The following is a 26,966-nucleotide window of genomic DNA, read 5'->3' as shown; positions in this document are numbered from 1 at the left end:
CCTGAGGAAGAACTTGTGTTTTTTATCTTTTCCTCTTGGGCTGCTCTACTATTGGTTTCCTGCCTGATGAAGGAGGAGGCTTTATTTCCATACTGCTGTTGTTGGATATCTAAGTAATTTGGAGCCAAAATTTTCTGTGACAGCAGTGCACCCTGCAGCTGGCCTGACCTTGATTCATGGATAGAGAAGGGTTGAGGGGGCGGGAGGGTGGTTCTTAGTCACCTTCCCTGCGCTCTACCCTGCTGAGCTGGGCCTGGCTTCTGGAATCTGGGAGGCTTAAATGAATTTGTACCCCCTGGAGTGGCTCCCCTTGGAGCCATTAACGTGTTCTGTTGTAGCTGCAGGCAGAAGAACTTCGTGTTCTTTAGACCCTCCCATTAGATCCTCTTAGGATCGCATCTGTCCTTTGAAGGAACAAATTTGGAATTTGGAAATTGTGCCTATGGTGATTTTCTGGTTCAGTAAATGCCTTGGTTTCTTTTAGGGGAGATGATGAAGAAACCAACTGGCAAAGAACTCCACAGCTCCTGTTTGTGAACCACTAACCACAGTTTGTTTTCCTTTCATGCCCCAGCCCAGAGCAGAACCGGCTTTCAGAATGTGAGGAACAAGCCAAAGCGTCGAGGAAAGGGATGTGGAGTGAAGGGAGCGGCTCCCATACCATCCGGGACCTCAAGTACACCATTGAGAACCCGAGGCACTTCGTGGACTCCCACCACCAGAAGCCTGTCAATGGTGAGGGTGGCAGGCGAAGGCAGTGGACTCAGGGTCATTTCTTTCTGTTTGCTCTTTAACCCTTGGGGTTTATAAGATCCAGTGAACCTTTCTTTTGCTTATTTAGTATCCAAAGGGAATCCTTAAGGGTGAGAGAACACCGTGGGATTGGAAGGGGCTGTGAATGGGTTCACAGAACTTACTTCAGCCCTGTACTGTTGCTGAGCATAAATTGTTAGCGTTTTGCACCTTGTGTAGTTTGTGTTCTCTCAGGGTGTTTAAACTAACCCTGAAACTTGGAAACATAAATTTTATGTGTGTGTGTGTGTGTGTGTGTGTGTGTGTGTGTGTGTGTGTGTGTAAACATTTATATGCTATATAGTTTTTGCTCCTTTGGGGCCTTACTGACTATAGATTTAGAAAAATATAAGCAAGATCGGTGTGGGTTATTAGCTGTTTTGTGAGCATCGTAGACTTTGTTGAGTAGCAGTTCTTGAGGCCTTAGTAGTTTAGGAGACAGAAGCAGGCCTGCTCTGAACTCTGCTGGACTCATTCCCTGCTCTGTCAGCGTTTTTCTACTTGTGTGAGGGAGGCCCTTCAGGTTTTTGGGAGGGAGAGGAGATGGTTAGATGCGAGTGGACTGGGTACTGTCTAACTCTGGAACAACTTTCTCGAGCTGTCATTTTGTTCTTCTGTCACTCAGCTATCATCGAGCACGTTCGAGATGGCAGTGTCGTCCGGGCCCTGCTGCTCCCAGATCACTACCTTGTCACCGTTATGCTGTCTGGGATTAAGGTTAGACCGCATATGACATTGCACAGTGTGTTTGGCATTTGTGGGAGTGTCCAGTGATAGGTAGATTTTTTTTTTTTAAACCTGGAGACTTTGGATCTACTTTTCTTCAAACTATGAGCCATTGGGCAGAGCCCTTCATCGTTATTTTGGTTTAAGCATCATAGTGAGATAGTTCCTTTAGATTTAAAGTAGTCAAGGTCTGTTTGGTGTAGGGCACTGGAGATGTGAGGGTAGGAGAACGGGGTCATGAGTGGCTCTGAAGCTATGAACTGAGTCCATGGAAAATACCCGTCTAAAAGAAAACTAGGTGGCGCATGCCTTTAATCCCAGCACTTGGGAGGCAGAGGCAGGCGAATCGCTGTGAGTGCGAGGCCAGGCTGGTCTACAAAGTGAGGCCAGGACAGCCAAGGCTAACATAGAGAGACCCTGTCTTAGAACTCTCCCACCCCACCAACCCCTGCCCCCCCCCCAAAAAAAAAAAGAAAAAAAAAAGAAAATTAGGCATTGAAAGTAAGGAACTGCCTGATCTTTTCGCGGTAAGGGAACATTTTTGAAGGAAATTAAAATGCTTCCCTATGTGGTATATTTCATTTGCCTTTAACAGGAAGCTTGATTAGTGTGGTGTTTTAAAGATGGTCAGAAGGGCAGTTTTGAGAACTCCTGAGCTCAGGCTGTGGTCCCACGCCCCTTGGAAGCCTGCAGTGGGTGGGGTCTCCACTCAAGTTGCTCTGCTCACCAGCCTTGCTTTCCTTCAGTGCCCGACTTTCCGTCGAGAAGCAGATGGTAGTGAAACACCAGAGCCTTTTGCTGCAGAAGCCAAGTTTTTCACGGAGTCGCGACTGCTTCAGAGAGATGTTCAAATCATTCTGGAGAGCTGCCACAACCAGAACATTCTGGGTACCATCCTTCATCCAGTGAGTGCAGCGAGGGTTTGACGGGTCTGCCGTGGATTCAGTTTGCTGCTCTTTCTCTCTGTGCAATGTTGTTTCAAGTCTTGGCATCTTTTTTGTTTTTGATTTTTGTTTTTGTTTTTGGGTGTTATCTATTGACTCAGGAGCCTTTTCTGTGCAGATACCATTTGTTGTGTGGTGTTGCACAAGTCCGTGCATCGACCTTTTAGGAAGTTAATCTCAAACGCTCCCGGATTCATAAAGGGAAATCTTTGAGTCTGGAAGCTGCCAGCGGAAGGCTGGGGGTGTCTACATCCTGCAGAAGTGGGGAGTAGGCCTGGGGATTTCATATGTAGCCAAACAGTCAACTGTCTTGGTATTGGCACACCAATCAGGAGGAGACATATGGAAAAATTATTTCTCATATTCTTTTTTTTTTTTTTTAAAGGAAAACACTTTTTTTCCTTTTTCTTTAAGATATTTTAAAATTTTATTTATTACATATATACGCCAGAAGAGGGCTCCAGATCTCATTATAAATGGTAGTAAGCTACCATGTGATTGCTGGGAATTGAACTCAGGAACTCTGGAAGACCAGCTAGTGCTCTTAACCTCTGAGCCATCTTTCCAGCTTCTGTATTCTTATTTTTAACTAATTACCTCCTAACTCTCTTTTGAGTGGGAACTAGGGCTTTTGGGGGCTTTTGAGTTTTTATCTTTTTGTGTTGTTGTGGTTGTGACTGTTGGAGTTTGACCCTGTGCACTTTGATGAGGTGTGAGAACTAAGGATTTTCACTGTGTGACAGGGATGTAATGCATGGTTAATCTGCGGTTCCTCTTCCCGCTAGATGACCCCAGGACAGCAGCTGTCGAAGGCTGGGAGGATTGGTTTGCAGGGTGCCAAGGTCACGTCTGTGTCGTCTGGAGTGCTGACTCTGGCCATGCCCTGCCAGATGGTTCTGTGCCACAGCAGTATATGAATTGTTGTTCACCAGGCAAAATGCGGCCTGTGCTTTTCCCACGCAGTCTGCTCCTCAGCTCACTACTTACGGAAAGGGGAGAGAGGGGTGATTCTTAGCAAGGAGAGGAAAATGGTGTAATCTCTTCTGAAGATTAACATCCTCCTCTGCCCGCAAGAAGAGCTATTGAAATGTCAATTCCATCCGATGCCACTAACATTTATTCTGCCCCTGTTAAATAGAGCTGCTGGGCTGGGTGGTGTTGGGATATGAGGGCAAGGCTGCTGAGAGGAGCCTCACAGTGGTGGCCCGCGTCTGATTTCTCAGTTAGAGAAACTTCTTTTTCCTATTTTATAAAAATTAAAGTACCAGGTACATGGTGGCTGTGTTTGCTGTGTCAGAAGTAGCGTGTGACCCGTGTCTGTCTTCTTTCGTGCCTTGTCTCGTAGAATGGCAACATCACTGAACTGCTCCTGAAGGAAGGCTTTGCGCGCTGTGTGGACTGGTCAATTGCAGTTTATACCCGGGGTGCAGAGAAGCTGAGGGCAGCTGAGAGGTAAGGCCTGCCAGGGCTCCTTGCTAGGGATTTCAGGGAAGGAACTGGTCATTTTCTCTCACCCAGCTGCATTACTGCCTGTTTTATTTCAGTAAAGGAACTGGAAATCCCAAAAGAAGGATAGCCTGGGCTGTCCTATAGAGTGACTCACACATTAAACTTTAGGTCAATATTAGTTTAATGCCTAGGAGTGAGAGCTTCGTGTGTGTGTGTGTGTGTGTGTGTGTGTGTGTGTACTTCTTGTGTTAAGTTGGTTCTTTGTTTTCACCACATGAGGACTGGAGTTGCGCTCAGGGCATCAGGTTTGGTGGCAAGCTCGTCTGCCAGCCCGGCTGACATTATTCCTTTCTTGGCTCACTTTTTAAATGTTTTTTCCTCATTTTTCTCAAAGTTCCCCTTTAAATGGTCTATGTTTTAGGTGTTTGAAATGAGAGATGGAATGAACTATTGTCAGCTGTTTCCAAACAGGCACGTTTGGAGCTATGATGGGGAGGCGGAGCCTGTGCGTCCTGTACTAGGGCCAGGACATACAGGCTGAATACCCTCGTGTTTTAATTATCAGTGGGCATGCATTTCTGAGGTGATGATAACCTTCCAGAAGACATGAGTATGGACATCCTAGATTGGTGGCTTGTTCACTAGTTAAGTCTAGCTAGGTGTTTTGAACTCATTTGGTGGAGAAGAAAATACAGCAGATGCCAGGAGTCCCCGGAGGGGAGCGATGCCATCCAAGCCTGAAGCTCCAGTTCCAGGAGAGCGGGGAGCAGGAGCAGGGAGTGCTGGTGACTGTGGACAGTCCTTAAGTCTCCTGGCCTGGAACCTGAGCGCAGAACCTTAAAATTACAGTGGCTTTGTTATTTGTTTTTTGCCATTCAGATTCACAGGTAAGAAGAAAGAGAAAGAAAGGAAGGAGGAAAAAAAGAAAGAAAGAAAGAAAAAAAAAAGATGGCTGTAGTACTTGTTAGGCCTTTTCTGAGTACTTCTACATTTTCCTGAGTCTGTAGGCAGACACTTGCGAGTTTTCTGGAAACATATTTTAATCTGGGCCATTTGATAAGAGATATGACAAGCCTACATTGTGTCATAATTAAGTTGAAAAGATATAATAGTCTTGTAGATAAAGTATTTCAAGTACTTGTGATTATTCTGTGATGCTCGGTTTCTTGCTTGCTTGCTTGCTCTGGTTCAGAAACTTCTATTTTCTACTTATTACTGTTCTAAGTTATTATTTTGGTTGATAAATGTTCTTGACATTTTTTTTTTAAGTTCCTGCCTGTCTTTGAAGAAAGTGAGTACAATTAAAATATCTATGGTTTCTAACAGTAGTAGGAGACTATAGATTTTTTTTTAAAAAAAGAGAGTCACTACAAAACAGGCTTAGACCAGAGAACGCAAATCATATCTCAATGTATGACTGCTTGTCTGCTATTTTGCCTCCCATATCTGAGTGACATGCACTGTGGGTACAATTACATGCTCTCTGTGGAAATGCTGTATGTATTTTACAACTACTATATCCTCCTTTGTCTTTTCCTATTTTAGTGCTGCTTAAAAGAGCGGTTGCAATGCTGTGCTCAGAAATGGTGGTTCTCTCCTGCTGCACGTGCATCCACTTATTCATAAATAGTTTAAGACAGCTGTTCATTGACTTTTTCTTTTTTTTAAATCATTGTACACATTCAATTTCCCACTCTTGGTCTGACTCAGAAAATAACCTACTGGGCTTAGTATTTTGTAATGAATTCCTGACAACGTGGCTTTTGAACTTTTATTAATGAAAGTTTGCAGATTTTGTCTATTTTTCAAGTGTGCTTTAGATACACTATGTTGATATTTTCTGAATTGAATCAGACTTTTACAGTTCAAATGCCAATCAGGCAGGCCTATGATTCATTAAAAATGTTTTCATGTGTATCTTATTTAAGAAAATAATTGCTCTGTATTATAGTACTGACTTAGAAGATACTAGATAAACCAAAGAGTTAACTATTTAGGTGGACTTGTGCTCTCCAAGCTCTGACATTGCACACCAGGATCTCAGTTGGCCATTCATAAGTTTACTATATGAATGTATCTTTCTTTTTCCTTCAGTTTTTTGAGACAGGGTTTCTCTGTGTTCTTCTAGCTGTCCTGGAACTCACTCTGTAGACTAGGCTGGCCTCAAACTCAGAGATCCTATTGCCTCTGCCTCCCGAGTGCTGAGATTAAAGGTGTGTGTGCCAACACTGCCCCGTTTGTTCATTTCTATTTGCTGTACCCTTTCACGTTTGTCATCGGGCTTTGCTCTGGTTGGCTGTGGTCTGTGTTCTCTGGATCTGTCTACAGGGTAGGGTAGTAGGGTTTCCTGCTTTACCTGCTCTGTGCTGCTGCTGCTGGGCTCAGGTGCAGTGGACCAGTCTGTGAATGATCTTGCATCCTTGCTTTGTTGCCAGGTTTGCCAAGGAGCGCAGGCTGAGAATATGGAGAGACTATGTGCCTCCCACTGCTAATTTGGACCAAAAGGACAAGCAGTTCGTTGCCAAGGTGAGTCATTCTCAGCATGTTGAGACACAGAGTGGACATGGACATTGCCAGGCCGGCAATGACACAAGGATCTGAACAATTAGAAATGCTATAGCTCTTGACTGTTTCAAGAGAAGCCTCTTCCAGTGTGTGTGTGTGTGTGTGTGTGTGTGTGTGTGTGTGTGTGTGTGTGTGTGTTGCATTTCTCATTGTAAATTAGCATCAGTTCACTATAAGTTCTTGAATTAATGTTGTGGGCATTGCTAGCTCAAAATAACTCTCATACTTGAGATATCTATTTATTTGTTTTGCTTTGCAACTGGCACTCTGGGATTTCCTGTGTCCTCAGCTTTCTTTTTATTCTCTCTGGAACTCTTGTGGTTTCAGTATTTTCCCTGCCCTGACGTGTGTTGGGGTGGATTGCTTGCTTCCAAGGGAGCTAGAGCCGTTAAATAGATTAAGTGGTTATATTACTGGTACTGGCGAGAAATTTTTTTTAAAGTGTCAGTAATTTGAGTAGTAGAGTTCTATGCTTCTCTAAATCCTGTGACGTTTTCAGTGTGTTTTTGCTTTTCCTAAGATGCACTGAAGATTTGGTCTATTTATAGGCAAATTGTGGTTAAATAGCCATATTTGTGGACAGTGGCAGTCTCCATCAGTTAACCATGAATTGAGGTTGGAAAGTCACTAGGTGGCACTGTCAGCTTGAGAAATCCCCACACTGCCTTATAATTGGAACATTTTTGTAAAGACTCTGAGGCATTGCCTGATTGATTTTCTTCACTCTCTTCCTTTCCCTCTCCCTCTCCTCTCCCTCTTTCCCTCTCTCCCTCCCTCTCCATGCTCAAGTGATAGGTTACAGAGCTCAACTGGCCTCTTCCCCTCCTTAAGTAGGTGTCTAAGCAGCTGTTCGGTGATGGGCATGAATAACGTTTGTCCGTGGGGACATAGTCCCCAGTGCGTCTTCTATATCCTGAGGTAGACCACAATGGACCTTTGCTTCCTTTCTCTGAGGAATGTGGAGTTGTGTATGTGCGTGTGGGCTGCTTTGCCATCTTGAATCTCATTTGGTTTTGTCTACCTACCTGTAAGTAAGAGTGCACCTGTACAGAGGGTGACCATCCACTCAGAGCTTGCTAACATCTCTGAGAGGCTGTGGGAGCAGTGCTGGAGCTAAGACTTGGAAATGTCCCTCTGGCCTGCCCTGTTCCCAGCAGATCCTACCGACTGGGGAACTAAGGGGTTGCTAGTGAGTGAAGAATTCTAATGGTCAGTGACTGAGCCTTGCATTTGCATGTACGTGTGTATGTATGCATGTAGATACTTATTATGTGTGTATGTATGTACGTATGTATGTCTTTGTTTGACACAAGGTCTCACCATGATTTTCATGTAACCTCCCACTTGCCATTATCCTATCTCTGCCTCACAGTGCTGGGATTACAGGCACATGTTCATTTTAAATGTGACTATGTTGTCAACTTGAAAAGGGCAAAATGGCAATTGGAATATTTCTTCTATTTCTTAAACCCAGGATTCCTTTTTCTCTGGATTTTGTTTTTGTTTTTGTTTTTTGTTTTTTACCAAAATAAGTGTTTTAATCACTACAGTGAAGTTTTATTTATTACGTTGTCAAGGTGAGATTTATGAAGGATAATAGTCTCTCTATAATTTAGGTCATTTGGGGCTGGAGAGATGGCTCAGAGGTTAAAAGCGCTGACTACTCTTTCAGAGGTCCTGAGTTCAATTCCCAGAAACCACATGGTGACTTACAACCATCTAGAATGTGACTTGTTGCCCTCTTCTGGCCTGCGGGTATATATGCAGGCAGAGCACTGTATACATAATAATAATAAAAATAAATAAATAAATAAATAAATAAATACATTTAGGTCATTTGAATAGAAGCCTACTTAGAAAAACACGTGAATAGAAAAAAAGATTTTATATTTTCTTGAAATTTAAAAATTCTTGAGTATTATTGTGTGTAAAACAGGACTAAAGCACAGAGAAGGTAAGCAAAACACATCTTTCTTGAAGAATTCTGATGGAGCTTTGCTTCTGTACTAGGCTGTTCATACCGACCTTCTCAACGTTTGCCAACCATGGGCCCCTGGATCAAATATGGCATTGCCCTCTGCACTGCATGGCTTGTAGATTTTATAAAGAAAAAGACCATTGTGTGGCATGTAAAATTTTCATGAAATTAAATTTCATTGTCATGAGTAAATGGGGTATAACTATGTGTAATTGTTTAAGCATCACCTGTGACTCTTGTTCTTCTTTGGAGCCAGAGTCTCACTGTGCTGTTCCAGTTGACCTAGAACTCCTTGTGTTGACTAGGCTGGCCTTGAACTCACAAACACACACCTGCCTCTACCTCCCAAATGCTGGGATTAAAGTTGTGTGCTGCCATGCTTGCTCGTGACTTTTCATGTTCTAGCATCAGATTGTTAATAGGATATGTAGTTGCCACTGAGCTGTTGAATAATTTGCAAAGCTTATCTGGCTCCTTACCTAAAATCAGATGGTCCCTGATCTCTGTAAGTTGTATTCCTTTCACATTGCTATGACCAGATATCTGACAGAAAGAATTTAAGAGAGGAGTGCTGTTTTTTGATGATGGTGTCATGGGTGGAAAGGCATGGCGCCAACAAAACTCCATCCGTGGAGTTGATAGCATGTGGCAGAGACTGCACAGGGGCTGGAACAGGGAGCAAAGAGGTCAGCTCAGATCTGAGCCACCAGTGGGTATAACCTTCAAGGCCCAGCATAGTGACCTTCATCTGCCAAATGGATGCCACATCCCAAGGGTTCTACAGCCTCCCAAATCAATGCCATCACCTGAGGACCAAGCATTCAAATACCAGATTGTAGGGGACATAGTACACCCAAGCCGTACCACTCATCTTGCTCAGAGAGCCATCACGTGACGTGGGAGCTTGAGATGAGTACAGCCCAGGCAGTTCTCTCATGAAGAAAGAACGGCTCCCATAGGGAGCAGTATTCTGGTACAAGTTCATTATCTCACTGTAGATTGGCAGCCTCTTTGTTTGTTTTAGACAAAGTCTATTGTGACTTTGACCTCCTCATCCTTTTGCCTCCGCCTCCCAAGTGCTGCAGTTACAGGCATGTGACACCATGCCTGGGCATGACACCATGCCTGGGCATGTCAACCACTTTGAAGATTTGGCTCTTTATATCTCCGAATATAAGGTTTATTTGTTATTTCCTCTTCTTTGTAAGCATAACTTCTTTCTTTCATGCCATGGGAGAAAATGGATTTATATTGCTCGTTCGAACACAAATACTCACATGGGCATACATGTTCTTCCAATATGATTATGACTGTGTTTAAATTGTCAGTATTTACCTTGCAAATGCTCATTTCCTTATTAAGAGCTGTGTTGCATAATAAAGCTAATCTTTTGCTATACTTTTTGTTTTCCCTGGAGTTACTACTTTTTAAAAACATTTATATGCAAATATATTACACTTTATTAATTTGACTCTCATATTCTCTGTCTATATAGTTTTATTTTAAAATATTCATTCAGTTGCTAATCTTACCTTCTGTGATTCTGTCTTGAGCCCTGGGCAGCGCCAACCTGGACCAGTTGGCTCTTCCCCTACTATGTTTTTACCTTTGAATGCCTTCGCCTCTGTCGTAAGAGGTGTCTTTGCCTTGCTCTCAGATCAGGAGATACTTGCTGCATCCTGTGGCTGTTTCTTGATGATTTACTACATCAACTTGGTGGCACACTTGTTTTCTAACTTCATGACAACAGACTACTTGAGGTAAAATTTTGATGCCATTCGTGTCTATTTTCCATTTACACTTGGTTAATAATGCAGGGGTGTGTGTGTGTCAGAAGACACTTCCCGTGAGAATTGATACAGTATTGCTCAGTTGTCATTCAGTTTTTTTAATTTCCTAGGGTTTTGTTGTCATTTGGTTTTCTTTTTGTGTGTGTGATCTGAGGTGATTCTGATTTTTGTTTTTCGTTTCTGAATGAGTCCTTTTCTTTCCAGAAGGAATCACAGACATGTTTTTAGTCCTACTCTTCCTGCATGCCGTCATGACGTGACGTCATGCGTCAGTGTTTAGACCTTCAGTTTCAGGTCTTTTTCATTGTTTAAACTGCTTTGTTACTTTTGTTTATGTTCTCTGTTCTTTTCCTAGAAGTCATCTCATTTGGGTGCTGTGCTTTATGACTGGTGTTTAGACCTTCCCATCATATGTTCTGATTGTTGTAATGCCGCGGCTGCCTCCACCTCCAGAGTGCTGGGACTGTAGGCGTGCATGGCACCCCACCCCCCTTTCGTTTCAAAGAATTTCATTTGTTCTTTGAATGCGTCTCTTTTATTATTGCTATTTAAAATCAAACATCTAAAACTTGTTTCAGGTCATCTCCTAGCTCTCTGAAGAATTACCTTTAATTATTTTACAGTTTTCTTTCATGTTCTTTGTGCCCTTCTGTTGGTTATTTTGGCTCTTTATTTTTCATTTTAGAGGCCTCTCAGGTATTTGATGGACCTTGATTGTCTCTCATTTAAGAATAAAGTTTTAAAATACTAGGTTATAAGCATTGAAATTGTTTGTAGATTTTGGGCATATGTCTTGAAATGTAGCAGCTGTTTCAGAGATTTGAAGCCAATCCTAGTGTTCTGCCCTTTGGTTGTTACTTAAGATGCCTGATGTAGCAATCTCTGCACCATATATCAGATTGCCTGTTCACTGTCCTCGCTTCTGGCTCAGGATTTGTCTCTTATGAGCCTGTGGAGTCCGATATTCATCCATTTACCTACCGGCTTTCAGGATCTTAGGGCACTATTTGTCTCTCCGATTATCTTTATATTCTTGAGCTTATGTAAGTAGATGAATAGGTGGGTTAAACACATCCTTTAATGTTTTTTTATTTTTAAAAAATAATTGTTTAGAGAAGGAACCAAAATAAGTGCTTGGATTAACTTCTTTAATTTGTACTCAATGTTCCATTGTGAATCTATACCATAATTTATTTAATCAGACTCCAGAAGGTTGCTATTTATGTAAGCTGGTAATTTTCCCCATATTTAGAAAGTGTGGTGAGTATCTGTAAATGGTAGTTATTTGCTTAGAGGTAGTTGGAACATACTGCAAATAAGTCTTCACAAATATTAACTGATAGAAATAGGCTTATTTTCTGATATTATCTTCTGAAGAAGGATTGGTCAGCTTTTTCTGAAAGGAACACACAATAAATATATGTTGGGCTTTGTAGGTCATTGCTTTTTGTAACCTCAAATCCCGCTGTAACTCAGTAGTCATTTTTAAACAATTGAAAATGTTAAGAGGTGGTAGAATGTTGCCACGCATGTGTGTGGGGCTAGGTTCAGCCCTGAGTTCCTTGTCAGCCCCTCCTCCCTCCACACCCACACTAAAGAAAGCTGTGTTCATGTCCAGGAAGTGTTCAAGAAGGACTGAAAAGGTCCTCGGGGTTCTGGGTCCCTCACAGCACAGTCTGAAGTCCCACAGACCTGCCAATCAATTCCAAATATGGGTTCTTCCCCCCCCCCCCTCAGTTACTGTGTTTCACAGGAGTTAATTTTATAGGACACAACTAAAATTACCTGAAATCCTTGCAAAGGGTAACTAACTCTTGGCCTCTTCAACAGGGTGCTTCTGGGTCTAACAGTTGAGTTCTGGGGAGCTGTAGATAGGTGTTTGTCAAGAGGTTCACTGTGAGAAGTTGGAAACTCAGCTAAGGCTTTTCTTGATGCACGTGGCCTGTTGAAAGCTTGGTTTCCATCATCTGCTTAAGCAGTTTATCCCTAAAGAAAGAAGTACAGAGGAGGGCTCTCCTTGTCTCTCCAGGTTAGCGGGAAGCATGTTGCCTTCACAGCGATTAGCTGAGCTGCCTGAGACTTTGTGCCTGTCGTGGCCTGCCAGTTCCCTGCCTGCCTTCCCTGTGGCGTTTTAGCTGATCTGTGCAGTTTGTAGCCATATGGTCCCCTGAGCACGTGGCTTGGCTTCCCTGTCCCTATTGCTGGATCTGTGGGCATTGCAGATTTCACAGACCTGAATAGCACTGTTGGGGGGAGGGGGAAAGAGCTTGTCCCCAAGAGGTGTCTTCTCACTGCCCTGCTTGTTAGAGACCTCATGCTAGCTCTCTGTACAATAGCATAAACAACACCCAACTCTGTGCTTTGAAACAAACTACTCAAACTCCTTCCTTCAAGCTAATCCTTTGAGACTTGCCCGAGAGCCCAGATAGTTGGCTGGCATTGGCAGCCAAGGCCAGCATCAGACATGAAGCTGTAAGGTAGTGATGGACGCACAGTGGATCTGCAGAATGGGCCCATTTAGTTAGAGTGGATCTGACTTTGTACCAGTCACTTTTGTGCTTTGATTCCAGCTCAAGAGTTATTCAGCATCACAGCTATAGACATTAGTTATGATGTTTCTGAGATCTCCGACCCTCGTTTATTTTCTTGGAGAATTCATCCCTATGGTTACTATGGTATCTCACTATAGTTTTGCTTTACGTTGACCTTTGTGACTAGTGGTTTCCTGTGCTATCCCTCTGTTTGTATAGCCTGCTTTAGAGAAATGTCTCTGGAAGTTTGCTTCGCCTGTTGTCCAGTTCCTGAAAGTTGTTTATGGTGCTGGCTATGAACTTAGGGTTTTTAATTGGACTGCTTGGTTTTGTTGTTGTTGAGTTATAAAAATTTTGGAAATATTCTGGGCATTAACTCTGTCAGATACATGATTTAGAACACTGTCTCACATTTTATGGGTTGCCTTTTACTGTTAGTTTTACTTTTGGTGCAAAGTGGTTGCTTTTGTTTATTTATTTGTAATTTTTAGGCAATTTAATTAGCTATTTTTGTTATCATTATGTTTGTCTTGGGTTTTATATCTAATAGATCATTGCCAGAATCAAGACAGTGATCCCTTGCCCCTGTGATTTCTTTTAAGATTTTTGAAATTTCATATTTGTTATGGATCCAGTCTGAATCAATCTTTAGTGTGGCATTGAGAATCCAGCTCAGTCTTTCCTTTCTCTAGCTTCGCGTATGGTTCATTGTAGACTGTCTTTTTCTACTTACTGAATTTCTACTCTTGTCAATATCCATTTGACCATATATGGAAAGGTTCATATCTGCACTTTTGCACTATTCTGAATTGCAAGTCTTTATGACAGAACTTCTGTTATTGTAGCTTTCTAGTAAGTTTTGAGATAAGGAAACATGTGTCATCTGGTTTTGTTCTTTTACCTATGTGGTGGTCCTTGGAGCTCCAGTGTGGATTTTATTATAGGTTTTCCTATTTCTGCAAGGCAAAGTCATACCAATGAACAAGCTGTCAAACTTGTTTGTTTGCTCATTTAAGTAGTACATGTAGTAAAGCTTGAACAGCACACACAGACTGGCTTGTTATCTTACTTTGTTTTCTTATCACTATGATAAAATAACCTGACAGTACAATTTTGGAGAGAGAGCTCACAAATCAGCATACAGTCCATGGGCAGGGAAGCCAAGGCAGCAGCAATTTGATGCAACTTGTTACTTTTCAGTTCTAGTCAGGACACTGGGGAATGAATACTTCTAACCTGCATCGGCCCTGCCAGCTTAGCGCACCAAACTCCTCCACGTTGCACTTACAAAAGACTTCCAGCGGCCTAAGAACCACCACAGTCCCTTATCACAGCGACGGCTCCACTCTGCTGATTTCCACCCCAGCAGGAGCCTGAGGCACCCACAGTCAGCACAAGACAGCACGCGTGCCAGTGCTCAGCTCCTCCTCTCCACCTCAGTCCGTCTAGGGCCCAGGCTGAGATGGGGCGGTGGTGATGGCAGTTCTGGTTCATACTCCCCTCACCTTGGTTAACTCATTTAAATGCCTCCTAGGCATGCTCAGGAACTAATCTCTGGGTTGGTTGTAGATTTTGTCAATTTGGCAACAGTATTACACATAGCCCGTGCACACATATTTCATGCAAATACTCGAAACACTACATTTTAAAAGAAAGCAAAAGTAATTACATTTGTGGTTTTGATAGGATTGTGTTAAATTTACAAATTGACAAAATCAAACCAACAACCTAGGCAGCAAAAATACTCTCGACAAGTTGGCAATGTTAGATCTTCTAATTCATACTCATGGGATGTATTCCTACTTATCTTTGTTGTCTAACACTTTTTCTGTGTATGTATGGTGAATGTATGCCTGTGCCTGTTCAGGCCAGAAGTTGATTCAACACCAGTTAGGTAAAGTGGCTAGCCACCAAAGTCCCAGAATGCTCTTGTTCCTGCCTCCCAGCAGTGGAGTTATAAGCATGTGTTGCCATACTTAGCTTTTTGCATGGGTGCTGCGGGGGCAGGGTGATCTCAACTGAGGGTCTCAATCTCCCTCAACAGTGTTTTATAGTTTGCATTGTATATGTTTTGTTTTTACTTCCTTGGTTATTCCTAAGCATTTTGTTGATGCTTACTATTTCTGATGAAATTCAAATGTTATTGTTAGTGTAATAGAAATAACTGATTTTGTCTTCTACTACTTTAATTCATTTATTGGTTTAATAATATTTGTGGAATCTGTTTTTTCATATATGTCTTGTGAGCAATATAATTTTATTATTCTCTTACAATTTGTATGCTTTTTATTTGCTTTTCTTACCTAATTTCTAGCTTTATGCTGAGTGGAAGTGGCTCTTTGATAACATTTTAAGCAAAGATACTTAATATGTTTGGTGAGATCTCAACTGGCCAGTATATTCGCATGCAGTCATACAGAGAAAGCAAACCACGAACAAATGAAAAATTTGTCACTTGCCTGACCTTTATCAAAGGCCTGCATGGCGAAGGGAAGTTGTAGGGATGGTTTTGCTAGTGCACTAGTCAACCGCGGTCCAGACAGGCTGAGACGTGGTTGGAAGGTTTCATTAGCAGTCTGCTTTGCAGCTGTGAGTTGGAAGGGCTACAGGAGTGTTCTTAGGATGTTGAAAGGATTGCCATTCATTGCCACCCCAGCGTCCTTCGGTATTTTATGTGAGTGTGGTGCATTTGTTATAATTCATGAATCCGTATTGATATGCTGGTATTAGTTAACATCCTTACTTTATTTAGATTTCCCTTAATGTCTTTCTTACAGCATCTCAAACTCTTTGCTTTCCTTTGACCTTGACCGTTTTGAGGAGTTTGTGTAGGGTTACCATAGAACTTTTGTCTGATGTATGGTTTTCTCTTACCTATCTCTGATAGTGTTTGATTGTACCAGAATATTGTGATTGTTAACTTTTTTCCCCAAAAGCAAGATTGCATTTGTACTTTTGTGATGGACTAGGGAGAACCGACAGTGCACAGTCCTAGGGTGTAGGAGAAAGACCAGCTGTCATATCAGTGAGGTGAAGGGCATGTGTTTCATTTCTAATGGCCTCATCAAAGGGCAGGCAGTCTCCAGCCATCCCTGTAGAAGCCCTGTTAAGCTTGATAATCTCTGCTTTTTCTTTCTTTCTTTTTTTTTTGTAAACCAAGATTGGTAGTAGTGCTAGAGCTGTTGTTGGATGTATCTGGGGAGCTATTAGAGAGTGTCTGTAGCCCAGAAGGCTGTTGTAAGATCTTGTCATCTGATGCAGGCTGCAGGGCTCTAAGAAGCCAAGTAGCAGCAGCCCCTGGCCTCACAACATTATGGGGGCTGTGTAGGTGGTCACTTTGGCAGGGGCCACAGAAGGGATTGCTGTCTCTCTCCCTTGACACCGTCCACAGCTCTCCTGACTTTAGCCTGTATCTCTCACCGTCATGAGAACATTTCTCCCTTTGCTACTGGGATTTCAAGTGGTGTGGAAGGAATCGGATTTAGTGCATGTAACCTTGAGTCCAGATGGTGACTTGTTCCTCACAGAGCCCTGCTCCTGAGCCTTGGGTGATCTCGAGGTGTGTCTGCATGCAGATGGCTTGGGTAGAGACCTGTAGTGTGTAGTGGAAGCGATCAGTGGGAGCACACGTCAGTCATCCTGATGAGAAACTCCCTGAGAACAGTTCAGGGGTGGTCTGCAACCGAGCCCACGAGCAGGCTCTGGATAGGAATGCACGCTGAGTTTTACTTACTGCGCAGTGTGTGTCTATACCCAGTATTTTATTATTTCTTCCATGTCTCTGAAAGCAATTGCTTGTTTTCTGGGCAGTGATGACACAGTTTACAGGGGGGCCAGACCCCCACTCCCCCCCCCCCCACTTCCTTTCTTCCCTCCTGCCCTCCTTCCAAAAGCTAAGCCTTGCATCCTTGGCAGCTTTGGAGTGCACAGCTCTGAAGAGGAGGTTGCTAATCAGGGATATGCCAAGCAGAGGCTTCTGCTGTGTCCTAAAATGTAAGCTTCAAGAATCCAATTGCTGCTGTCCCTAAGGTGTTATAAAGGGTGACGAACACTAGCCTTGTCAGAGGGGACGCTTAGAGGTGAAGGTGAAGGTGTGACCCTGCGATACCTTCCCTGGTGCCCTTGCTCTCTGAGTATGCTTGCAAGCCGGGGCTGTCAGGATATTTCTCATGTTGTGATACAAGGAAATTCTGTATGGTTTTGGCAACTGACATTTTAATAAGAGTTAATTTGAGTTTGGGAATAAGTACAGATCTGTCCAAGAGTAATATTTTGGAAATGCTGTGAGATGTGTGCATTTGAGATGACTAGAGATTACCTTATTTTCTTTTGGGTATCCTTTTGAAGGAGTTATTGACAGGCTGTAGAGCAGTTTTGCTTGGTATGGCTTAGAGGAATTTTTTTAAATACTCTTTGGTTTGCAGTTAGAATAGCAGACTAGCACATATTATGAAGCCCATGTCCCTCAGATGTTTTGTCACCCAAACATTTTCTTTTCACACAAATGAGGGATTTTGAAAAATTGAGACACAGTCACTGGACCTTTTCTGTTTGGGCCTGCTGGTCACTGTTGATAGCTTTGGGAAGATATTCTATTGACATGAGGTTTTCTTGGCATTAATATGTCTAGATTGTAACAGACATAAGATTTTCTCTTTTGGTTTTTGTAACTGAATAAATTAAAAAAGAGATTATTTATTATGTATACAGTGTTTTGCCTGTGTGTACACCTGCACTCTAGAAGAGGGCACCAGGTCTCACCATAGATGGTTGTGAGCCACCATGTGGTTTCTGGGACTTGAACTCAGGACATTTAGAAGAGCAGCCAGTGCTCTTAACCTCTGAGCCATCTCTCCAGCCCCTGAATAAATTTTTATTTGTATCTTCTAGACAGTATCTTATGGACTTTTGTTTTGTTTTTAATTGATGTAGGAAGCTCTTGGATTTGGTTGTTCTGTAACCCGTTCTGGTAACCAGCCCTAACCCTGGTTTGACCTTATTTTATATATTTTTATTACCTCCAATCTTTAAGTTTCTCTGGCCAGAAGTATTTTTGGTTCTGACCTGGTTTTAGGGTTTAGCTCTCTTGACTCAGCTCTGTCATAAGGACATGGGAAAATGGTTATGGTCATTTGACACCAATGTTTGCTGTTGGTAGTCTAATACTGTATAGTAGACAGATAACAATTACTTATTTGCTTAGTCTGGCTTCTGACCACTGGCCCTTATTCACAGTGGTCAAACCCAGGTCTTTCCATCCGCCAGCCACAGTCAGCCTTCCATGGACTCACAGTCTGATTCTAACTGCCATCTTTTCTCTTTCTTTCTATATGACAGTACTTAGCTACTGCAATTTTGTGTTGTGCATACTTTCTAACTTGTTTTTGGCTTTTGCCTGTTCTTACGATTGTGCCTTTGAGCATTCTTTTTTTTTTTAAATTAATTAATTTATTTTATTATGTATACAATATTCTGCCTACATGTGTGATTCTCCACAAGATCTCATTATAGATAGTTGTGAGCCACCATTTGGTTGCTGGGAATTGAACTCAGGACCTCTGGAAGAACAGACAGTGCTCTTAACCACTGAGCCATCTCTCCAGCCCCGCTTTGAGCATTCTTTATTCTTTCTGGTATGTGATTGGCTGGTTCTCTGCAAAGGTGGAGAATAGCTGTTTTTGATGAGTCTACGAATAAATGAGTGTGTTCTATGCTGAAGAATCTCAAGCCTTCCAAGAAATAGGCCTCCCTTTACAACACTGCCCAGTGTGCTGTCTGTCACGGCAACAGACACTCTAGCTGCTTTTGTTTCATGCAAAACAGAGGCGAGCGATGTTGCCAGTTGTCCTTCCCTGGTGGCCACTGACCCGTTAGTTCAGCCACCTGGTGGGTCCTGATGGGGCCTGATTGAAGCATAGAAGAGTCTGATTTTCACTCTGCAGATGGAGTGGACGGCAGCAATATTTTGTAGTCAGCAGCAACCTTGTAATGCTTGCAAAGAAAGAAGAAGAAAAATCCCAAACAGCCTTGAAACAACAAGGGTCTGTGTATAATTGGGTGAACTGTTGACTGCTGGCCATATCATAGGTTCTGCTCATAGCTGTGGTGCAGTAATGTCCCAGTGTGAGTGTATTTTACTCTGTATATACTTGTGGGGTGTTGTAACCTTCACACAGGAGTATTTGTGCTTTTGCACTTCAAATAAATATCCTTGAGCCCCAGACTGGAAGTTAATTACTTTCAGCTGAGAGTGCCGTGCAATGTAATGATTTTGGTGTCCGAAGCCAGACATGCCCATAGTAGCATCCTAGAAAGATAACTTGTAAAGTAGGTGAGGTAGTATTTTAGCAATTTAATATTCCAGCTTCGTAGCTTCTTTCCTGGGCTGAGATGACAGTTCCTGCGCCCCTCACCTGTCTTTGATCTCTCTGCTCTCTGTATTGGGCACCTTACCTGGGTCCTTTCTCATGTAGTGAGAGTGGTACCCTGTTCTAGTTCAACCCTTGCCTCTTTCACTGGAGTCGCTGAGTCGGATTTTCATTTTTAGTTTTAAACTTGCATCCAGGAAAATTTCAGTAAGACTGGACCTAGTGTGTTGTTTTTTAAAGTTCTTATTTTTACTGAAGCAGCGTTTTTACTGTGTAGCCCTGGATGTCTCTTTTTTATTTTTTATGTTTATGTATACGAGTGCTCTATCTACATGTACACCTGCAGGCCAGAAGAGGGGATTAGAGGGGATATAGATGGCTGTGAGCCACCATGTGGGTGCTGGAAGTTGAACTCAGAACCTCTGAAAGAGCAGATAGTGCTCTTAACCGCTGAGCCATCTCTCCAGCCCCGGATGTCTTGTTTTGGAGCTTACAGTACAGTCCTCACTGGCCTCGAGGTCGGTGGTCCTCTTCCTTCTGTCTCCTGAGGCCTTAGAGTCCAGGCATGAACCATTGCATCGGGGCCAGATTTTTAGCCCTTCAGCCTTATAGTTAACCAAGAGGTGAATACTGGTCATCTTTATGAATGAAACAGCCTCTGTCTTATTGAGAGATCTTTATAAGGTCTTTGGGAATTGATTAGTATCATGTAGTTTTCTCTGATACTGTTCCTAGGAAGACAATATTGGGTCTACAATATTGGCTGCCTATCTCACTTTCATGTCTGACTGTGGTAGGCTTGACTCTTTGCTGTGTGCTGAGGACTATGGATGCCAGTTTAAACATCGCTACCTTCTTACTTACAGGTAATGCAGGTTTTGAATGCTGACGCCATTGTGGTGAAGCTGAATTCTGGAGACTACAAGACCATCCACCTGTCGAGCATCCGACCACCAAGGCTCGAGGGAGACAGCACACAGGTGAGACCAGGGAAACGTGTTAATGACTTTTCTACTACAGTGATAAAAACACCACGACTGAGGCAACTTCTGGAAGGAAAGGTTTCTTTGCTGTGATCTGTCATGGTGGGACTTAACGGTAACATGCAGCAACGGTGGCAGGAACTGGATCCATGAGCTCATCTTGAGCTGCACACATAGAGGTGGTGGGGTGGTAAGAGTACACACACATGCCACAGCGTTTTGAAGTGTCAGGTCCCACACCCAGTGACAGTCCTAGCCAGGTACCTCCTAGGCCTCCCCAAAACAGCACTGCCCGCTGTTCACACATAGAACCTGTCGAGCCATTCTCATTGAAGTCACTGAGGCATCAACTGCACTTCTGCCAGGCCAGAGAAGACGCCAGAATAGTTAAAGGTGACACCCATATGGGAAAGGGTTATTAGTCTTCACAATTCTGCAAGTGTTGTGCCTTTGTACTTGTAGCCAAAATTGTGCTTAGTCTCTGCTCTGCTCCATTTCAGATAGTTCCTATTGGCACTCCTCCCCAGGGAGCTGGAGAGCAGTCAAGACTGGGATTCGGGAGTTGGTGGGCGAATCTTATTTTAAGAAGATCTTATCTTTCTGAGAGAATAAGATGGAGATGCTCTGTATTGACTTACATGTGGCCATTTTGGTTTGGTAGTTCCTTATGTTTCTGCTCTGGGGAAAAAAATTAATCTTTGTGTATACGCTCTCTGGGGTCACCTACTCATTTCTTACCACTGCTAACTATATTATCTGCATTATTTTGTACTATTTGTTGAGACTTTGAGCTGAGTAAGTGCTCGCCTGACCGTGTGACTTGAATGTGTATGTCAGTTCTAAGTGATTATGCTTTGTGTGAAATTCCAACAAGAGCAGGTCTTCAGTGTACCTAGGCAGCTTGTGGCTAGACTTTGTGGATGTGTGATTTGAGTTGGTAGGGATAAGGATTGAGTATTTTCCTGGGTTGGGTTATATCTTGCTTTTAAGGCCATCGTTCTTGCTCCTGTCATTTCCCTCTGGTAGCGTAAGCATTTGTGTTGACTGGTTATAGAATTAGGTTCTTGGTGTGAGCTCGTGCCAGGGAGTGGCTTTTAGACACTAGACGTTGTGGTAGAAGCTAGGGTTGTGCATTGCCAGGTTTTCTGTTTGCCTCATTTGTCGTTTTAAAGATGAGAGATTTGCTTTTCCATTGTTCTGTGCACACATGTTGCAGTGCAATTACAAGCTGAGATTCAAACCCTGTGGCCATTTGTGAGCGAGTTAGTTTATAGACAGCACATAAGAGTGAAATCAAAATATCATGATTATTTTTTGAATCAGATCATGCATTTAAAAAATCATTTATAGGATGGTGATTACAGTGTCTGTCCAGTCAGTTCCTTTACTCTGTTCTTCCTGGTAGAGGAGGCAGTTTAATGCAGCAGATAGTATTGTGGTAAGGTTGAGAATTTAAATGCATGAAAGCTTAGAAATGCCAAGACGAGGTTATCTCAGTAACTGTAGCCGTGCCTCATTGCACAGAGTAAACGCACATCTCCAGTGTGAGCGGATGGGAGCAGTCCACGATTGTGCATCTGTGCCCTTCCCACAGCAGCCACAACTGTGGAATTCTTGAATGTTAGTTTTTATGTCTGCATCATTAGCCAAAGCATTATGTTAATGTAGACTGTGTGGCTGGACGTTCAGCAGTTTTTAGGGCCTGGGCATGTTGAGCTTAGGTAGACTAATACGTTTTCTGAAGAAGGAAGTAACCTGCCGAGAACTTTCCCCAGGTTCCTGCGGAGCTCCTTAGCTGCTGAAAGGTCGTTTTCTCTTAGCTCAGTGGCTGATGGGCAGCTGTTGATTTTCTTGTGTTTTCCTAGCTCAGGCTGGATTCTGATTATACTATTTCTTATTTCCTACCAGAATGAGTAACCTCTTTTTCCTTCTTGCTCTCTACCCCCTCCCTTTCTGTTCACTCCTGAGATCTTACTCCATTTTAAGAAAGTTCTAAGTAAGGCTTAGCTATAAAAGTCAGCAGCATATGGCTTCTGAGAGACATGAGGACTGATTGTCATCATTTGTTCATTAAATTCCTCTGGAGGCACATGGGAATGGGTCCCACTAGAGAAGGGTGCTATAGCACCCCCAAGCACGACAGCGGAGGGCACCCTGCAGCACCCAGGTGCGGCTGTTCTGGCTCTTCCCTAAGAAAGACAGGAAGTAAGCACATGAGAGGATGGCCACTTCAGGCCTATTATGTAAGCCACACAAACATTGTTGTTTCAAACTTCAGTTAGCTGCGTTTAAAAATGAAAATATTAGCTTTCATTTACATTTATTAAAACCTATGCAAAATATTATATCAACATTTAATGAACACTAAAGCATTATTTTACACTTACACTCATCTCAATTCTTTGCAGCATCCTTCCAGGTTTAAGTAGCTGCATGAGGCTAGTGGCTGATGGGCAGTGTTGACTTTTTGTTGTTGATGTTGTTGGTTACCTTTATGGACAGCATAGCTCAAGAAGCCGAGACGGACGGATTAGTCACTATCAGTATTTACTAGCTGCCTGGTACTGTTGGGATGTGCGACCGTCTCATGAATTTTGAAGTTTAGTAGACGCACATAAATAATATCATTGCTGTTAAGAGCTGTACAAAAAAGTTTAAAGTTTACGGAGAATGTATAATCTGAGAATTTCTTTGAGGAAATGACATTTAAAGCCTGAATGGTGGTTCAGAGTTAGTCAGCTAAAAAATGGGAGGCAATTTCTGAGCTGGAAAACATTGATGACAAGAATCAGGTGAGTTTGGGGGGAACCAGAGGATGGACAGCCACTGAGGGTAGTGTGTGAGTGACAGGAAACCCCAGGCAGGGCCAGGGCATGTGTGTGTCCTGTGAACATCTCAGGATACACTGAGGGCCTTAGGATGAACCACAGATAGCAGAGTGGATAGATGCTAGGATATGGAAACAGATGGGCTTGGTCGTTAGGGAAGGGTCACGTGTCAACATTTTATAGTGTATTTTTAGTTTTAGTTGTTGTACCCGCCTTCCTTCTCCCGCCCCCCAGGGTTTCTTGGTGTAGCTTTAGCTGCCTTGGACTCAGTCTGTAGACAAGGCTGGCCTCGAGCTCACAGAGATCTGCCTGCTTCTGCCTCTCAGAATGCACTGCACCTGGCTTGTCTTGCAGAGTTTTAAGCTTAGGATAAAGGTGTAAAGAGTTAAAACTCTTACGTCAGTGATTTGATTTACAAGATATGAAAGTAATTTACATTTGTACAAAACTGATCTGTAAGGAGTAGTTGTGGTTTCTTTTGATATGCCTTAATTGACCAAGTTCCCAGGGGAGAGTGTGTGACAGTAAGGACTGTAGTTGTTCCCCCAGCACTCCCTCTAGGTCTTGGGGGATTCAGAGTATTTGCCTTTCTCCTTAAAGAATTCCCCGAGCTCTCCCAAAGAGCTCTTCTACGTCTGTTCTAAAGTTAGCAGAGATTTACAGTATGGGTGTGGGAAGAGAACTTGTCTCCGGTTCCCAGTGGTGCTGTGATTTATGTAGATGTGTGAGGCCTGGGCAGGAGAGCCTTGGGTTTTCAGTTTCCTTTACCACTTTGCGATGTTTATACCTATGACAGGCAGGAAGACCAGTCACGTTATTCAAGGTGGAAGCAGGCACAGTGGCACACAATGTTAACCCCAGCACACCGGAGGCAGAGGCAGGTGGATCTCTGTGAGTTGGAGGCCAAGCTTGATCTACAGAGAGAGTTCCAGGACAGCCAGGGCTACATAGAGAGAGAGAGAGAAAAAAAATTTTTTTTAATTAAAAAAAAAAAAAAAGGTATTCAAGGCAGAGTTATTGGAGCTTAGTAGTTGTGCCAGCTCATTTGGTATCTTAGTGCAGATTAGAAAGGGGTGCCCGTTCCCCTAGGAAGCCTCAGGCCAGTCAGTGCTTGGTACACAGATTGGAGGCTGAGTTTCAGCTCCTGTTCTGCCTTTGTCCCTTTGGCTAGATGCCTTTGTGTAAGATAGAGCTTGCACAAGAATATGTTCCTGCCCTAGTTAGAACAAGATCTGGTCTCCAAGGAAAAGATGGTGTATTTTGGGGAGACGGGGAGTGGCCTCGTGGTTGCGGAAACAGTGAATGTTAGAGGATTGTTTGTGATGAAGGTATGTGGTGGATGGATTGCGCAGAGCCTTCAGGTGTGCACTTGGGAATCACCTTCTAACAGGTGCTTTCTTGAGGGTCAGTGGCTTGGAAATGGAGAAAGGTTTAACCCAGCAGCTTATGGTAGGAGCCCCGTCTAAGCAAACAAGCACGCGGAAGAGGATGCAGATACAGGCGCTGGTGGAGAACAGGAGGGAAGACTTGACGACAAGCACTGTGACAGGCAGGCAGGTGGCCTTGGAGCAGTTCCTGCCATGGGGTGACCTCCTGAGCTCCAGGCGAGGACCCAGTGGGGTTTCGCTTCCTCCTTCCCTAGCAACTTTATAGTAGCCAACCGTTGTCAGTTAAAGAGATCTTGAGACATCAAGAGTCGGGGTGGGGTGCAAAAGAGGGGAAATTGGATTTTTCCTCTTTTTCTTTTTTGCACCATCTCTTAAATTTTGCAGGAAGACAAGATTTTGCTCCAGGCTAACTGTATACTTTACCCTCCTGCTCTGGTTATGTTCTAATTGGAGCAAGAGGAAGCACTTAAGACACTGGTCAGAACGACTTTTTTCTCCCAGGGTTTCCTGTATTGCCAGGCAGATCCTGTGTCTCGACTGGAACTTGGTTTATGGTGGATGGTCCTATGGGAGGGTTAAATGCAGGAGCACGTAGTTACTGTTCCCTCAGAAGCATTCGGTTGGGTGTGCCTGCAGATGTTGGCGGGGTTGGTCTTGCTTCTTGATTACTCCTGGTGGATCTGGTGTCTGCTCTTAGGAGCTGTGACTCCTTCAGGCTGAAGGCTCTTGTGAACCTGCACAGGCATCAGACTTCTCTAAAGGTAGAGCTTGCTTTATCCAGTGGTTTATCCAGAAATAAGTCTCAGGGAAAGGCTCTGGCTTCTCTGAGCTGCTGCCTTGAAGGAGGTAGTACATTGTGCAATCTCAGGGCTTCCTAGGGAGCTCCTGGCTTTGATCTGACACTGGAAAGCCTAGTGCTCCACAGCCCAGAGCTTCCATGGGCTTTGTGTTACACTTGGAGTGCTAATGACAAAGAAACAGCCCCCAGGCATCCAGTGAAGGGGCTGACTTATTCCCCCATGAAGCCTGCTCTTGCAGTGCTATTGTAGTCTTTGGCACAGAACGATGAATCTGAAATTTACCTCAAAAACAGGCACTTCATTTGCCCAGCCCCTGAGTGTTTCGTGGATTAAGTTTGCTTTTGGCTGCTGAGCCTTTTCCTAGGTTGCTTTGTGCAGCATGTCTAGTTCCCCCTCTTATCCCTGGGACTCTCTCTCTGAGCTTGGTACCCAAGGGTAGAAGCTGGGAGCCTCTATTCATTTCCATTACCCGCCTTTGAGCCTCCTCCCTGTGAGCTCACCATAAAGGTTCTCCCACAGCAGGGCCTGTGAACATTAAGACCTGGGCAGTGAAGGGTATTTCTAATCTCCCCGTATCCTTGCTGCCTTTACTTTGGGTGTCTCTCCCAGGTCTGTGCCACCTGGGACTCTTGGTCAGGTGGGTGGTAGAGGATTAGCAGGCAGGTGTATTATCAGGGCTGCCCTGGCAGTCTTAAAGGCCTTTTGTCAGAGGCAAGGCTGATTCAGGTTCTGATAACTCTATCCGTTGTGTGGGACCCTTTGCCATTTAGACACAATTACACTTGGGTTCTCAGCTTATTCCATTTAGTTTTGACTTTTGGAAGAAAGATGACTGGTCCCTCTGGCTGCCCGGGCAGACCATGTGGCCACTGAGATGCACACCAAGAGAAAGCTGTGAAGTTGGAGTCCCCACGCAAAGTAGGGGCAAAGCAATGAGCCCCCTGACTGACCTCAGGCGTGGAACCAGGAGCACAAGGCAGCCAGCAGGTTAGAGAGGGGCTTCTGCTTGGCAGTGAGGACCTCGGAGACAAGCAGGAGCTCTTGGAAATGGATATAGCATTTCCCTGGTTTCCAGTGGGGAGGTTTGGGGACTGAGACAGTGTGATCAAAAGACATAGTCTGTGCCAGAGTGCTGGCAGAGGCATTCTGTGCCCGTTTCCAAATTGTTTGATCTGGGCATTTTGAGACGAATGCTTGAAACCTCCTTTATTGAAGACTGAAAAAAAAATTTACTATTTAGAGATGATGGGTGGGTCTTGCTCACCTGTAAGATTCCAGATTATATACTTTCTGTTTTCTGAGATTAGTGTCTAGGTGCCATCACTTAAAAGCATTGCTGTAATCTGCTTCTCAGCTGCAGAGGTCACCGGTGGGCAAGCCTGGCTCCTTGTTGTGATGAGGTCAGGTCAGGACATTGAGTATCTGGGCAGAGAGCAGTTTCCTAAAATGTATACTCTACTGATCTTTGTCGGGGTATTTTAAACTGGAAAAGGCAGCACGTGCCTGTCTTGTTCGCGTGGCGCTTTCTTCTCCCTCTTACAAATTACAGTTTCTTTTCCATTCCTTGAGCCAGAGATCCCCCTGCCTTTTCTTTCAAATCATATTTTGTGGCATTTTAACAACCTCCCAGTGGGTCTTGGCAGTTAATCCTCTGAACCATGTGCATTTACCTCTTGCAGCCCATCTCTCTCCTCTCTGTTCTTTTAATCATCACTATCACACAGTTTTACATTTTCAGCTTATCTAAATCTTGCTCACGCTGTGTGCTCATGTTTCGTTCCGTTTCTCAGCCCCACTGAACTGTAGTAATTTCTCTGTTGCTTC

At 43.5% G+C, this 26,966-nt stretch overlaps 1 protein-coding gene across 1 annotated transcript in view; it reads left to right on the top strand.

The window, feature by feature from the left end:
• SND1 (staphylococcal nuclease and tudor domain containing 1) overlaps nt 1-26,966 on the top strand; it is a 406,636-nt gene that overhangs the window by 46,737 nt on the left and 332,933 nt on the right. Inside the window, exons 5-10 of the mRNA XM_084788021.1 lie at nt 575-735; nt 1,418-1,509; nt 2,265-2,423; nt 3,808-3,914; nt 6,347-6,437; nt 20,010-20,123. Of these exons, the coding sequence (XP_084644147.1) occupies nt 575-735; nt 1,418-1,509; nt 2,265-2,423; nt 3,808-3,914; nt 6,347-6,437; nt 20,010-20,123 (724 nt within the window). The remainder of the gene's footprint in view (nt 1-574; nt 736-1,417; nt 1,510-2,264; nt 2,424-3,807; nt 3,915-6,346; nt 6,438-20,009; nt 20,124-26,966) is intronic.

Source organism: Acomys minous (assembly GCF_964271855.1).
Source record: "Acomys minous genome assembly, chromosome: 6".
Classification (NCBI taxonomy): Eukaryota; Metazoa; Chordata; class Mammalia; order Rodentia; family Muridae; genus Acomys; species Acomys minous.
Note: the sequence above shows the minus strand (reverse complement) of the source record. Positions and strands in the feature narration are given on the sequence as shown.